This window comes from Spermophilus citellus (genome assembly GCF_964194105.1).
Source record: "Spermophilus citellus genome assembly, chromosome: 8".
Classification (NCBI taxonomy): Eukaryota; Metazoa; Chordata; class Mammalia; order Rodentia; family Sciuridae; genus Spermophilus; species Spermophilus citellus.
In genome coordinates this window covers 42661173-42677349 of record NC_138189.1, presented here as the reverse complement: position 1 = coordinate 42677349, position 16177 = coordinate 42661173, and the positions used below count along the sequence as shown (strand labels likewise).

At 34.3% G+C, this 16177-nt stretch overlaps 1 protein-coding gene across 12 annotated transcripts in view; it reads left to right on the top strand.

The window, feature by feature from the left end:
• CLOCK (clock circadian regulator) overlaps positions 1–16177 on the top strand; it is a 112994-nt gene that overhangs the window by 85100 nt on the left and 11717 nt on the right. For 11 of the 12 annotated variants that reach the window (XM_081304620.1, XM_081304617.1, XM_081304609.1 and 8 more), the window contains 6 exons: positions 4596–4737; positions 5623–5723; positions 6237–6326; positions 12048–12200; positions 12929–13138; positions 13844–14049. In XM_081304620.1, the coding sequence (XP_081160746.1) occupies positions 4596–4737; positions 5623–5723; positions 6237–6326; positions 12048–12200; positions 12929–13138; positions 13844–14049 (902 nt within the window). The remainder of the gene's footprint in view (positions 1–4595; positions 4738–5622; positions 5724–6236; positions 6327–12047; positions 12201–12928; positions 13139–13843; positions 14050–16177) is intronic. The other variant, XM_081304611.1, reaches the window with a different exon arrangement.

Sequence of the window (16177 nt, the reverse complement as noted above, 5' to 3'; positions counted from 1 at the left end):
TCCCAGGTGACCCTTTCCATCTGAGCAAGCATGCAAGAAAGTACAGAAAGAGAAAGTACCAGGCAATTGTACTTAAAAAGTTTTTGCTTTTTAAGATGAGAGAAATAATAGCATGTTTGTATACTACAAAAATGATCTGGTAGAGCAAGAAAAGTTGAGCAGTGTTTTGATTAGGTAAGAGAAGGTGGGATCTAGAACACAAGTGGAAAGATCAGGTTTAGCTAGGGGAACAGATTATTTGACCATAGCAAGAGTTGGCAGCCTGAGGGCCTGAGGCCAAATCTGGCTCTCTGAATGTAATGCCCACAAACTACAAATATTTTTACATGTTTTAAGTGGTTGAAAGAAAATCAAAAGAATAATAATGCTTTATGACACATGAAAAGTAAATCAAATTCATATTCTGGTGTTCATAAATAACATAACCACACACATTCATTTATAAAGTGTCTGTGGCTCTATTTGTACTGCAATAGCAGAACTAAATAGTTGTGACATATTCTATGGCCCACAGAACTTAAGAGATTGACTCTCTGAAAGAACCAGTAAATGTTACAGAAAGAATTGATTGATCCCTGATTTATAGCAACATGAAGAAGGATAAATACGTGACTATCACATTTTCACAGTTACACTCTCACTTTATGTCTTCTGTCAATATCCAGCTTAAATTTATGGTTAATTATTGTAACCATGCATGTATCTTCAGCTCCCTAGCACCTGTCACCCTTTATCACAAATCCTTGGCAAAATATCAGTGCTGGTTAAACCCAGCTGTTAAATGGATAGGTATAGTAGTGAGAGCTTATAGCAGTACTCTAAGTAAATAGGTATCAAGAGTTATCAGCCAAGAGTCAAGTAAGGATAGGAGTTTTTGGAGGTTTGAGAAGAGAAGTGAAAGTGTTAAATGGTTGTGTAGGCGAATAGAAAAGTGACTATTCTAGGAAATTATAGTCTGCTTGGCAGGCAGAATAAAAGCCACTTGCAGTTCTTGGTCATTTATTTGATGTGAAAAAATAATCATATTGTGTTTCTTCTGCCATGTTCAGCTCTGCAGGACCAGATATGGGAGAAGTAAAAAAAAAAAAAAAATGTGTTTAACCAACACTGAGAATTTTGCCAAGCAAGTGTGATTAAGGGAAATAGGAACTAAGAAATTAAAGATACATACATGGTTATAAACAATTAGCCATGAATTTAAGCTGGATAAAGAGAGAAGACACAAAAAGAGAGAATGTGATTGTGAAAATATGGTTGAATACATATATTGTGGGTTCCATTTAAGCCAAAGGATTATTGGAATTGAGATACTAAAAGGAATGAGTAGGAAATATGGGAATTGTGGTCAGAGAAAAAGATGATTGAAACTGAGATTATGGGAAGGTTTATTCTTATTGAAAATGATTCTAGGATATGACTGTAAGAATCAGTGGATGAGGACTGGTAGAAGAGGAGATCTTTGGAGGAGAGTACAATAAGGAAGAGAGAGGTTGTAGTATTGAATGTTTCTATGAATAACCTTGGGATTAATAGTTAATGAGGGGAATACTGAGCCAGATTCTAAAATTTAATTGCTGTGAAGTGACCATGGGGTCTGTACATAACTGTAAGAGACAGTGAGTTATAGCATATGATTTAATGTTAGTTTCAGAGTTGTGAGTTTGGGGAAAGAAGGAAGGGGAAGTGGTCTGGAACCATCAGTAGAAGGACTTTTGTAGAGCTGTAGTCTGAGAGTTGTGAGAGATAGAATAGACACTGCTGAAGAAAACTACAAGGAAAGTAGTGTCCTCTGGGGCAGTATGGGTTTTAGTTAGAGCAAGCCTGTGAAGGAATGTTCAGAGCTGAGGTTGAGAATACAGAGCATTTTTAAAATTTTAGACACTTAATGCAAGCGGGAGGTTTAGAAGGCTAGGAAGCAGTGGAAGTAGGAGACAAATAGAATGAAGGACTGAATGAATAGTAGTTAGGGTAGAGGAAACAAGGCATTGGGTGATATCACTCCTGTTTTTTCCCCTAAGCACAAGTAACTTTGAGATCATACTATTTATGTATGTTTGCATGGGTTTATACAGATTTGTATATATGTGTACATATATATATTGTGCCCCCTTTTAAGTAGCTCTCCTGCAGTAAGAATAGGTATTTACTTCTTTTTTACTGCTGCATATGAGAGTTTTTGATAGGACACTTTGCTCTATTATAATTTGGAGGAAAAGAAGATAGGTGTACTGTATATACATCCTATATTAGCAGATAAGTTTTTATTTTTGATGGTGGCAAGATAAATGTTCTCGTCTGTATAAGGCAGGGCTGGTATAGGGAGACAGATTTAAGAGTAGTGAATACAACAGACACTAGTATGTAAAAACATGGATGTGTAACCGATGTGATTCTATAATCTGTATACGGGGGAAAAATGGGAGTTCATAACCCACTTGAATCAAATGTATGTAATATGATATGTCAAGAGCTATATAATGTTTTGAACAACTAATAAAAAAAAAGAAAAGGCATGGAATAATTGTGAAGGGTAGGAAAGTGAGCCCAACGTAAACAGTGCTACTACCTAGTATTGGGTATCCATCTGAAGTTCATGATCCTTTAGTCAGACTGCACTTGTTCCTAGAGGAACCTTTGAGCAATTGAACTAGAAGAATAAAAGAGTATGGCTTAAAGTGGTATTTTAATTTGTTTTCTTAGAGGTGCTACAGTGTTGATGTACAGGCAGAGACCGAGGGATGGAAGTAGGGGAAGGGAAAAAATTACTAGAGATGAGTACAAAGCTAAGAAGTAGGATAAGAGAGGATATTGGATGATTCTTCCTTATGGATATTGAAATTTTGGAGAAAGATCAGAATTGGAGTAAAGATTTTGAGCCATCAAATGCTGAGTTCCAAAGGTCATTACAGTATTTTGAATATAAAGTAAAATGTTATCACTATCTTTTTTTTCTTTCTTAATGTGATAAGAAACAATATAAAATTGCCATTGAAAAGGGTACAGTTTGGTGTAGTTACATATATTCCCACTGTTATGCAGTTATCACTACCATCCATGCCCAGAACTTCTTTATCTTTCCAAACTCCAAACCCACTAAACAACTTCTCATTCTCCTGTCAGCCATCATTTTACTTAGTATTTTTTTTAGCTTGACTTCTCTAATTACTGCATATGAGTAGAATCATATAATATTTGTCCTCTTGTCCTGGCTTTTTTTATTTGCCATAATGTTGTCTGAGTTGATTATGTTGTAGCATGTGTCAGAATTCCCTTTCCTTTTAAAGCTGGGTAATATTTCATTGTATGTACATACCATATTTTGCTTATAGGTTGCTGTTACCTTTTGGTCATTGTGATTAATGTTACCGTGAGCATACATGTACAAATAACTGTTTGAGTTCTTTCATCTTTTTTGGAGAATTGCTGGGTCATACAATAATTCTTTTTTTTCAATTTTGAGGACGTGCCACACTGTTTTCCCTAGTGACTATGCCATCAAGGCACAGGAATTTAGATTTTTTACATTCTTGCTAACACAGGGTATTTTCTTTCTTCTTTTTTTTTTTAATAGTGGCCATTTTAATGGGTGTAAGGTGATATCTCATTGTGGTTTTAATTCACATTTCCCTGATTAGTGAGGCTGAACATCTTCTCACGTGCTTATTAACCATTTGTGTATCTTCTTTGGAGAAGTATTTATTTTGTGCTTTGCCCATTTTTTAATTGAGTCATTTGTTTTTCATTGTTTATTTATAGGAGCTCTTTACTCTTTTCATAATATCATTTGATGCATTTAACTTTGGTAAAAGTCATTTTATTGGCAAATCCAATATCATGAAACCTTTCCTCAATGTTTTCTTCAAGAGTTTCATAATTTTAGCTCTCAATGTGTAGGTCTTTGATTCATTCTGAGTTCAATTTTTGTATATGGTATATGGTAAGGGGTAGTCCAACTTCTGTCTTTTTGCTGTTTCCTTGAATAGAGAATGAAGCCAAAACTTGCTTTACAAGTTTTGCTTTACAAAATAAGTTCTCAAGCCAGGTATGGTGGCACACACCTGTAATGCCAGCTACTAGGGAAGATGAGGAAGAAGAACACAAGTTCTAGGACCCTAAAGTAGAACCTTAAAATAAAAAATAAATAATAAGTAAACAAAAAGTTCTAGGACCTTAAAATAGAAAAATAAATAGTCAGTGGTAAAGGGCCCCTGGGTTTAATCTCCAGTTGCCCCCACTAAAAAAAAAAAAAATTATTATTATTATTTGGGGGGTGGTTACTGGTGATTAAACTCAGGGGCCTTTTACCATTGAGCTATATCCCCATTCCTTTTATTTTTTATTTTTAGACAGATTCTCACTTAAGTTGCTTAGGGCCTCCTAAATTGCTGAGACTGGCCTTGAACTTGCGATCTTCCTACCTTTAGTCTCCTGAGTCGAAAATTTATCATTTCTTTACCTACTATATATTACATAGGTAGTTTGTCTTACAGGTAAAAAAAATGAATTTTTTATTTTTATTTTTTTGTTAGTAAGCAGTATTTCTAATTTGAGATTTCTAAACTGAACCTCAAGAAAACATTTCTTTGTTTCCTTAGAGCCAAGATTCTGGGTCTGATAATCGCATAAACACAGTCAGTCTCAAGGAAGCATTGGAAAGATTTGATCACAGTCCAACCCCTTCTGCCTCCTCCCGGAGTTCAAGAAAATCATCTCATACAGCAGTCTCAGACCCTTCCTGTGAGTACCTTAACTTAAACTTCCATTAAAGGGACTGCTACTAAACTGTTTGTGTTAAAGGTTATTTGTCAAATGCTTCTCTAAAATTATAATTTATTTTTATAATTTTGAGGTATATTAACCTTTCCAGTGAGTAAGAGGTACAGTGCTCACTGTTAGCAAAGAATTAAGATCATCAAGTGGCCTATAAAACATGTAGGTTATAATGTTGTTATTGTTAAAATTTTAATCATCCCTCAAAAATAAAACAAAACTATTCTTACTGTAAAAGCCAGCAAATGTTCTTTAAATTTGTTTTTTTAAAAAATTTTGCAGTGTTTTTCTTTATGAAGATATGCTTAATTGTCCTTATGTTACAGTTGGCCCTCCATATCAATAGTTCTGTGTCTGTAGATTCAACATAGAAAATGGTTAAAAAAAAAAAGGTGTATCTGTATTGAATATGTACAGACTTCTTTTTATTTTCCTTATTCCTAAATAATAGAATATATCAAGTATTTACATAGTATTTGTATTGTATTAGGTATTATAAGTAATCTAGAGAAGATTTAAAGAACTTACAAGGATGTGCATAGGTTATGTGCAAATACTACACCATTTTGTGTCAGGAACTTTTGAGCTTCACAGATGTTGGTATCCACAGGGAGTCCTGGAATCAGTCCCTTTTCAGGGAATGACTAGTAACTATTTTTAGATTGAAATTTTTTCAATTTCATGTTTTTTTTTAATCTTTAAAGAAGATAGAAGCAATTTAAATGAATTTCATAGTCATGGACTTTACTTTTATTGATTTAGAAAACCAACTAACTGAAGTACATTTTGAGATTGATCTTTGAAAACTGTATTTTTAAATATTAATGCTATTCTTTTATTGACTAACTTCAGCAACACCAACAAAGATCCCAACAGATACTAGCACTCCTCCCAGACAACATTTACCAGCTCATGAAAAGATGGCTCAAAGGAGATCATCATTTAGTAGCCAGGTAAGCTCTATAGTTAATATACTTTTGAATAAAGATTAATTAAAAGGGAAAGTTATCTAAATGTTCAGAAAAAGTAGTTGGTATATGACACTCAAGATTTTTCTTTAATTTTTGAAGTGATTACCATACATATAAGTCATTTTTGTTATTTTTCAGGTAAAATGTTAGGGTTTTTTTTTTTGTTGTTGTTTGTTTTTTGTTTTTTCCCAGTTGTGAACAGCTGATAATTGAGAACAATTTTATATCTACATTCAGATACCAATCACCTATTGTTAAGTTCAGCCAACTTCTGAGACCTCATGCATGGTACTACGGCAGTGCCTTGGAAGATACAAAATAAATAGGAAAAAGGCTTTTCCAGTGTAGAGAGGGAGACATACCTGTACTCAATTTACAAAAATATGAGGCATATTGTAAGTTCAGTGATCAGTATATCGTGTGTATATTTCTGGTGGAAGTACTCATATTTGAGAATGAGTGTCACTTCAGTGATATTTTTTATTTTGCTTCTAGTCCATAAATTCCCAGTCTGTTGGTCCATCATTAACACAGCCAGTGATGTCGCAAGCTGCAAATTTACCAATTCCACAAGGCATGTCCCAGGTATTTTTTGTTTGTTTTAGTTGAGTATTTACAAATGATAAATCAGTTTTAGGTAAATATGATTAAGTTTATAAATAGTTTTACATATATTTAAAATAAATAAAATATAACTATTATGTGTGTGTATATATATATACATATCTATGTAAGTACACATGCATATTTATTTACACTTATAGGTGCAATGAATCTTAACTAGGGGCATTTAGAGTCTCTGAGGACATTTTTGTTTGATACAATGATTATGAAGTACCACAAGCCCTTAGTAGACATGGGCCAGAGGTGCCAAGTGTCTTTTTAGATGCATGGCAGTCTTGTACAACAAAGAAGTATACTACTTAATATACCAAAACACCACTTCCTCTGTTGAAAAATACTATAGACATGACGTTATTAAAGGTGAAGTGTAACAGTTCATTTTGTTCTTCCTATGGATGTTGGAAGAATTGAGTAACTTTATTCATATTTTAGTTTTTGTGTTCAAATATAGGATATTTATTGATTTCCTGGGTGTAGCAGGAATTGTAGGTGTTGACAATATTTATATTAGCTTTACTAAAAGGCTATTGCATCTAAAGCGAAAAAAGTTAATTATGATACTATTATATAGTTTCTGTACATCATATAGACCCTTAATGCAGCCTGAAGAAGTGAAGAAAAACTTTCTAGGAGAATTGTTGCCTGGCCCACAACCCAAAGAAGGTCTATAAATAAGCAAGACAAGGGTGATTCCAAAAGTGATGCTGTTACTTTTGATCGTAACATTTTAACTTGTGATTTATAACTTGTTCAGTGCCTCAGATATGTTAAGAATACTACTTAATAGTAATAAATATAAAATCTTAAGACTTGTCATTAAATATTTTTATAATTCTGATTTCTAATAATATTTTATCATATAAGGACTTTATAACATCACAGTTTTGTTAGGTATTACAATTTAGTCCTCAAATCCTATTTGTCAGAAGCTATTCTAGTACCTGGAGACTAAGTAGTACAATATTGAAGGACGAATAGACAGCAGAAGAAATCAAGGGTGAAATGAAAAAATACATAGAGGTAAATGAGAATAGTGATACAATATATCAAAATCTCTGGGACATTATGAAGGCAGTTCTATGAGGAAAGTTCATAGCATTGAGCTCATTCATTAAAGAATAGAAAGACACCAAATAAGTAACGTAACATTACATCTAAGATCCTAGAAAAAAGAACAAATCAACACCAAAATCAGTAGAAGACAGGAAATAATTAACATCAGAGCTGAAATCAATGAAAGTGAATTTTAAAAATCAACAAAACAAAAAGTTGGTTCTTTGAAAAAAATGAACTTAGTCAAACTAACCAAAAGAAAGAGGGGAAAACTCATTATTAAAATTTGTGATGAAAAAGGAAATATTACCACAAACACTACAAAAATATAAAGGATAACAGATACTATTTTGAAAATTTACACTCCAGTTAATTAGAAAATCTTGAAGACATCGACAGATTTTTAGAGACATATGACCTACCCATATCAAACCAGGAGTACATAGAAACTTTTAAACTTTAAGTAATGGAATTGAAAACACCATGAAAAGCCTACCAACAAAGAAAAGCCCAGGACTGGATGGATTCTCAGCCAAGTTCTATCACACCTTGAAAGAAGAACCAACACCAGTCTTCTTCAAATTATTCCATGAAATAGAAAAGGAGGGAACCCTTCCAAACTCATTCTATGAAGCTAGTATCACCCTGATATCAAAACCAGACAATGTCACATCAAGGAAAGAAAACTTCAGACCTATATGCCTGATGAACATAGATGCAAAAATTCTTATAAAATACTGGTGAATCTCATTAAAAAAACACATTAAAAAGATAATAGTGCACCAGGATCAAGTAGGTGTCATCCCAGGAATACAAAGTTGGTTCAACATACAAAAATTAATAAATGTAATTCACCACATAAAGAGACTTAAAGACAAGAACCACAGAAGAAGCATTTGACACAGCATCCATTCATGTTCATTACATTAGAAAAATTAGGAATAGTAGGAACATTAGCATTATAAAAGCTATATTTCTAAACCCAAGGCCAACATCATTCTAAATGGAGAAACACTGAAAGCATTCCCTCTAATAACTGGAACAAGACAGATATGCCCTCTTTCACTACTTTTATTTAGCATAGTCCTGAAAACTCTAGCCGGAACAATCAAGGCAAAAGAATGAAATTAAAGGGATATGAATAGGAAAAGAAGAGCTTAAATTATCCCTGTTTGCTGGCAACATGATCCTATATTTAGTACCCAAAAAACTCCACCAGAAAAGTTCTAGAACTCAAAATGAATTCAGCAAAGTAGCAGTATACAGAATTAACACCCATAAATCGTTTCAATACACCAATGATAATCAGCTAAAAGAGAAAATAGGAAAACTACCCCTTTCACAAGCCTAAAAAAAAAAAATACTAGGGAATCAGCCTAACAAAAGAGGTGAAAGACCTCTACAATGAAAACTACAGAACTAAAGAAATTAAAGAAGACCTTAGAAAGAGGGAAAGATCTCCTGTGTTCTTAGGTAGGTAGAATTAACATTGTCAAAATGGCCATACGACCAAAAGTGCCATACAGATTTAATGCAATGCCTATTAAAATTCCAATGATATTCTTCATAGAACTAGAAAAAGCAGTCATGAAATTCATTTGGAAAAATAAGAAGCTCAGAATAGCTAAAGCAGTCATACTAGACCTTAAATTATACCATAGAGATACAGTAACAAAAGCAGCATAGTATTGGCACCAAAAGAGGTGTGAAGACCAATGGAATAGAATAGAAGACAGAAACAAACCCACATAAATATAGTTATCTCCTACTAGACAAAACTACCACCAAAACACACACACACACACACACACACACACACACACACACGTTGAGTCTCTTCAACAAATGGTGCTAGGAAACTGGAAATCCATATATAACAGAAGGAAATTTAACCCCTCTCATCCTGCACTCAAAGTGGATCAAAGACCCCGATATTAGACCAGAAACCTTGCATCTACTAGAGGAAAGTATAGGCCCAGCATTCCAACATTGTCAGCTTAGGAACTAACTTCCCCATTCAATATCTCTAACTACTGGGGAAATGAAATGCAAATTAAAACTACACTGAGGTTTCACCTCACTCCAGCCAGAATGGCAGTTATTAAGAATTCAAGTAACAATAAATGTGGGGGAAAGGGTAACTGATATATTGCTGCTGGGACTGCAAATTAGAGTAACCACTCTGTAAAGCGGTGTATGGAGATTCCTCAAATTTAGGAATGAAACCACCGTTTGACCCAGCTCTCCCAATCCTTGGTATATATCCAAAGGATTTGAAATCAGCATACTACAGTGATGCAGCTGCATGAATATTTATAGCACCTCAATTCACAATAGCTAAGCTATGTCCAATCCTAGGTGCCTTTCAGTAGATGAATGGATAAAGAAAATGTGGTATCTATACACAATGGAATATTTCCCAGCCATAAAGAAGAGTGACTTTATGACATTAGCCAACCAGTGGATGGAACTGGAGACTGTCAGCTAAATGAAATTAGCCAGTCCCCTCAAAACCAAAGGTTGAATGTTCTCTCTGATGTGTGGATGCTAGCCCACAAGAGGGGTGACGCAGGAAGAATAGAAATTCGGTAGATTAGACAAAGAGGCATGAAGGGAAAGGAGGGAAGATAAGAATAGGAAAGACAGTGGAATGAATCTGATATAACTTTCCTGTCTACATATATGAATATACCACAGTGAATCCTAACACTGTGTACATTCACAAGACTGAGATCCTAATTAAATAAGGTATATTCCATGTTTGTATGAATGTATCAGAATAGATTATAATGTCATGTATAACTAAAAAGAACAAATAAAAATTTTTAAAATGCTATTTGTCTTCAAGTACTAACAGACTAGCATTCTACCTAGTGAGCTATATCCACAGCCCAAGCATTTCATAACATAGGGATATTTTTATGCAATAAGTAATGTACTATGTCAAACATACTAGTAAGCATTCAAATTTCACATTTCATTCACTAATAAAGCTCCAATACTTTGTCTTTTTGTTCTATAATTTTATTTCCTGTTATCCTTTGTTTTATGTTTGTTTCTATTGTCCTTTATGTACTTAATAGAAGTCCATTAAATGGTGACAACATAATGTTCACCAACAGGTTCAAATAACATTAGTTAAAATATGTTCGATAACATAAGTACAACATATTTTGACTAATATAAAAAAGGCATGAAGCAGTTGTGATACTAAATTTGTAATATTTTCTCAAACCTAGTAGAATCTAATGTATATATAATATGGTCTGTTGTTTGTCATCTTCAGAAGTCAAGTTTGTATACTTTGGAAAGTAGTCTTCAGTATCCTTAATACAAACTTTTGAAGATAGGATAAAAAAGCATGGGGTAAACCATACAGTTCACTGTAGGAGAATATTTTAAAATAGATTTTCAGTAACTTGAAATTTTTTTCTGCCCTTATACTCTATAACATACTGGATATTCATGGAAATAATCAAAAGAGACTATGTTGACTTAAGAGGTGAATTATCAACTGTGGCTAAATTACAAGCAGTAGAAAACAGGTACTGTTTATTACTTAAGTGTAAATCATAGAGAAATAAGATTGAAAGCCCTGGAAGTAGAGTAACTTTGTTTTCCTACATAATACATGCATTTATTCATAATTGCTTAGTCTTTAAAAGCTTGCTTTAAACTTGTCTGATGACAGTATCAGTTGAAAACATGAGTGAAAATAGGAATGTTAGTTATCTATCACATTTTTGTCACTCTAGGTATCTCTACTGATAATGCAAGTAAAAGGACATTGTAGGAATGACAGAATTTGATATGAATGAATTCTCGGTATAGGCTCCATTTCCACATGGTGAAGAATAGACACAAACATAAAAAGTAATTTGTTCTAGTAAATAACTGAGCCACCATTTGAACTCCAGGTATATTTGTAAACATTCAAGATCCACTCAGAAGTCAAAAGCAAACCAGAAATTTGAACAGGGATAATATTTTTTAAAAGTATTAACTAGTAATTAAGAAAATCTGAAGAATACAGGAATAGGAGATGTAGACAGCAGCCACTAACTAGATGTCAGGGAAAGCACCCAAGGAAGACAGATTTGAAGGATTCCCACTAACTGACCAAACATCTCTTCCCCTATGCCAGGCTGAGAGTCATATCTCATTTTGGGGAGGCATGGCTATAGCCACTGGGTGATGGAAAAGTTCAAATAGCTGCTCAAAGGAGGTCTGGAGAGCAGGAAGTCACCTGCTGTGGGAAACTTACAGCCCACTAAGGTATCATTGAGACTTGCTGAGGTGCTGTTGAGACTCACTGAAAAGCCTTCCACTGGCACCACTGATATATGAACACGAAGGAAAAGCACCAGAAGCAGGAAAATAAGCACCTTTGTTTGCATTGCCCTCTAGGACCATCTGCTGACATGGCTAATTTGTACATGCCAGCAAAGGAGAAAGTCCTAGGTCCCATGTCACAAAGCAAACATGGCAGATTAGAAGTTGAGAGGCAATACATGATAACTGACATAACATACCTAATCATGGTATACTGCTTATTTTTCACATTGCACAATTAAAAGAAGCAAGTATTTCTAAAATGTTTTATACTTTTTTCCACACGTGGTACTTCAGTTTCAGTTTTCAGCGCAGCTAGGAGCCATGCAGCATCTGAAAGACCAGTTGGAGCAACGAACACGGATGATAGAGGCAAATATTCATCGGCAACAAGAAGAACTAAGGAAAATTCAAGAACAACTTCAAATGGTCCATGGTCAAGGGCTGCAGGCAAGTTAATGTTTTTTTTTTTTGAGTGCAAAGAAAGTGTGCCATTCACATTTTGTTTTGCTAGGAAACTGGCTTTTCTTAATGAAAAGAAGATGCATTTCCCAGATTCCATTCCGTAAGTACCCATTAATTACATGATCAATATGATTATATTTACTTTCTCCAAAGATATTCATTCCTAAGGATATTTCCACCAGCATCCTTGTTTTTCCAGATTACTGAAATCCAAATTTTAGTATTTACATCCTTAATAGAAAAGTCACATTTTTTAAAAAAAGTTTTAAGGTGCAGAATTTGTAAGTAATAGTAAATACCAATAGGTATGTTTCATATTTGTCTTACTCGTCCAACCAACAGGACTATTCTAGGTGACTAGAACTTTGGTAAAGGAAAACTTTAAATGAATTATTTCTGCCTAATTTCATAAATTATAAATGATGGATGATACAAAGCCACCAGTCCACAGACCTTTGAGTGGCACTGAGTTACACTACAATTGGAAACACGATAGGTTAGGATGACTGGAATTATGAATGTGAAATTTCACATTTTATTTAGTAATTATTTTTGATCAATCAAAATGATTTATGATGTTGTTATTTATTGTCTTTTAAACTTGGTTTGAAACTTTGTTTGCTATCATCTGTCTTTAATTCCCAGCACCATCACTGCCCCCCCACCAAAAAAAGAAAAAAAGCTCATTTAAATGTAATCTTTTATTTTCACAGATGTTTTTGCAGCAGTCAAACCCTGGGTTGAACTTTGGTTCTGTTCAGCTTACTTCTGGAAATTCATCTAACATCCAGCAACTCACACCTGTAAATATGCAAGGCCAGGTTGTTTCTACTAACCAAATTCAAAGTGGAATGAATACTGGACATATTGGTACAAGTCCACACATGATACAACAACAGACTTTACAGAGTACATCTACTCAGGTAATGTCAAGTACAATGGGAAATGGAATGTTGAGTAATTGAAGTATGAACTAATGTTAAACGAAAATAAAGTCCTATCTTACGCCGTCTTTTAAAATGTAATAGTAATTAGAATACAAAATACTGAGATGATCACTAAAATATTTTGTACAAAATTATGTTCATGTTAAATATTTTCTCTATTTTGACATTTTAAAAATTTTATGATCTGTTTAAGGATCTAGCCTAATTATACAATTTTCTTATAACTTACAGACTACTACCATATGTTAAAATTTTGCAAAGGAGATTGATCAGGAAACATGTTCTCATATCTCACATGTACATAATAGACTGTTGAGATCAGTGGTGGTTTAATTAACATTCCATAAAATTCTGGTATCTAGTGTATATTTGTGACTATAGATGAAAAATATAAAATGAAAAATGAATAAATATACCTAACCATCAGTCACTCATTCATGTATGTTTTCTGTCATCACTGTTAGGATCACACTCCTTTTAAAGTTATAGCTTACCTTCTAACAGGGAAGTCAAGACTAATTCATTGTTACTACCAGTCATTCCTTTGTAATTAGATCTCTTTCAGAGTAATATGTCCTGCCACACACTGTTAGGTTAGTTGTTAAAACAGTGACTAGTAGAAGCATACTTCCCAAATAACTTTGCTCAGTTAATCTTTCTGTAAAACCTTCTCTTTTCTAGCAGAATCAACAAAGTGTACTGAGTGGGCACAGTCAGCAAACGTCTCTTCCCAGTCAGACGCAGAGCACTCTTACAGCCCCACTGTATAATACTATGGTGATTTCTCAGCCTGCACCTGGAAGCATGGTCCAGATTCCATCCAGTATGCCACAGAACAGTACCCAGAGTGCTGCAGTAACTACATTCACTCAGGACAGACAGATAAGGTAGTTGTCATACCTCATTTGTTATTTTCAGAGTTGTAAATTGATTAATTTAAAGCAGTGATTTGGGACTAAGGACATAGCTCAGTGGTAGAGTGCTTGCCTAATATGCACAAGGCCCTGGGTTCAGTCCTAGCACTATAAAACACAAAACAAAAATATCTGTTAAGTTGATTTTTTTAAAACATGATTTTAGTTTGTTGCTCATTGAAGCCATGGTTCTTAAATTTGAAATTAAAAAGATACATCCATTGTTTAAAGATTTTATAATAAAAGAGTACCAAATTTTGTTTGTTCTCTAAACATGAGTTACTAACCCAGGCATTGTGCTGCTCGCCTATAATCCCAGCGGCTCCAGAGGCTGAGGCAGGAGGATTGTAAGTTCAAAGCCAGCTTTAGCAACTTAGCAAGGCCTTACGTAACTTAGTGAGACCCTGTACAAAAAAGTTCTGGGGATGTGGCTCAGTGGTTAAGTGCCCCTGGGTTCAATCCCCAATACCCAAAAAAAAAAAAAAAAAAAAAAAAAAGAGTTACCACATATCACAGAATCCAAATTCTGCAGCTCATTGTTATACAAGGGCTATGTGATACTAATCTTTAAGGTATAGATGTTAGTGAGTTTTCATGTAGTAACAGTGGTTAGGGTAGCTTCTCAAAGTATTTAAGTGCTCAAAATATATTATTTCATTTTTTAAAAATGTATGTTCAGATCTTTTTTCCCAAGAAAAAGTGATTTTTTAATAATTTAGTCAAGGGCCTGTCACTGATTAAGTCAGTGAGGAGGCTTTGGACCTGGGTGTCTGGTTTCAAAGTTCCATTGCATAAACATATATACAACAGGAAGTTTTTGTGTGCTGTTCTAGACAAACAACAGTCTATGACTTATTTTAGTGAGAAGTTCAAATAGCTGGCTTAGCATTTCTTTGAAAACTCTGTTTCTGTTTTTATACTGGGAAACTATCTTTTTAAATAAAAATGATAGGATCTTTGCAATTTTAAATGCTTTTATTTTTTATTTCAAATGTTCTTCTTTTATATACAGTTTTCTGTATTATTAAGCATAATTTTATTAAAATCATGTTAATAGTTTCCATAGGAAAGAAGCTGCAAGATTACTACTAGACAGTGAAAACAGAGAACTTATTACTTCTCTTTGAAGCTTATTTCCCTCAACTTAAAAAAAAGTTTCAACTTTTAGCTCTCACATCCTGAAGAGGAAGTCTTATAAATGTGCTCCAGTGAAATTCAGAGAACTGATTTTTGTTTAGGTTGCTGGGGATTCAGCCCAGAGCCTTGCACATGCTAAGCATGTACTTTACTATGAGCTACACCTGTAATCAGAGGACTAATTTTAAAGCCTGAGTGGAAAGACATTAAATTTGAATGCTGACATACATTTCAGAGGATGCAGTTTAGCAACTCTTTGTACATACATATCTGTTTCTTGAGGAGAGGAAAACATTTCAGCAGACATATGAAGCCTACCATATTTGTATATGGCATAGTCCTGTCCCTTGAGGAAAGGCCAGAGTAGTAAAAGTAATAGAAAGGAAGATACCATCTCACTCCAATAAGAATGGCAGCCATTATGAAGTCAAACAACAATAAGTGCTGGCGAGGATGTGGGGGAAAAGGTACACTCATACATTGCTGGTGGGACTGCAAATTGGTGCAGCCAAATTGGAAAGCAGTATGGAGATTCCTTGGAAAGCTGGGAATGGAACCACCGTTTGACCCAGCTATTCCACTTCTCGGACTATACCCAAAAGACCTAAAAAGAGCATACTACAGGGACACAGCCACATCAATGTTTATAGCAGCACAATTCACAGTAGCTAGAATGTGGAACCAACCTAGATGCCCTTCAATAGATGAATGGATTAAAAAATGTGGCATTTATACACAATGGAATATTACTCAGCACTAAAAAATAACAAGATCATGGCATTTGCAGGCAAATGGATGGCATTAGAGCAGATTATGCTAAGTGAAGTTAGCCAATCCCTAAAACACAAATGCTGAATGTCTTCTCTGATATAAGGGGGGTGACTCAAAATGGGATAGGGAGGGAGAGCATGAGAAGAAGACTACCACTAAATAGGGAAGAGAGGTGGGAGGGAAAAAGAGGGAG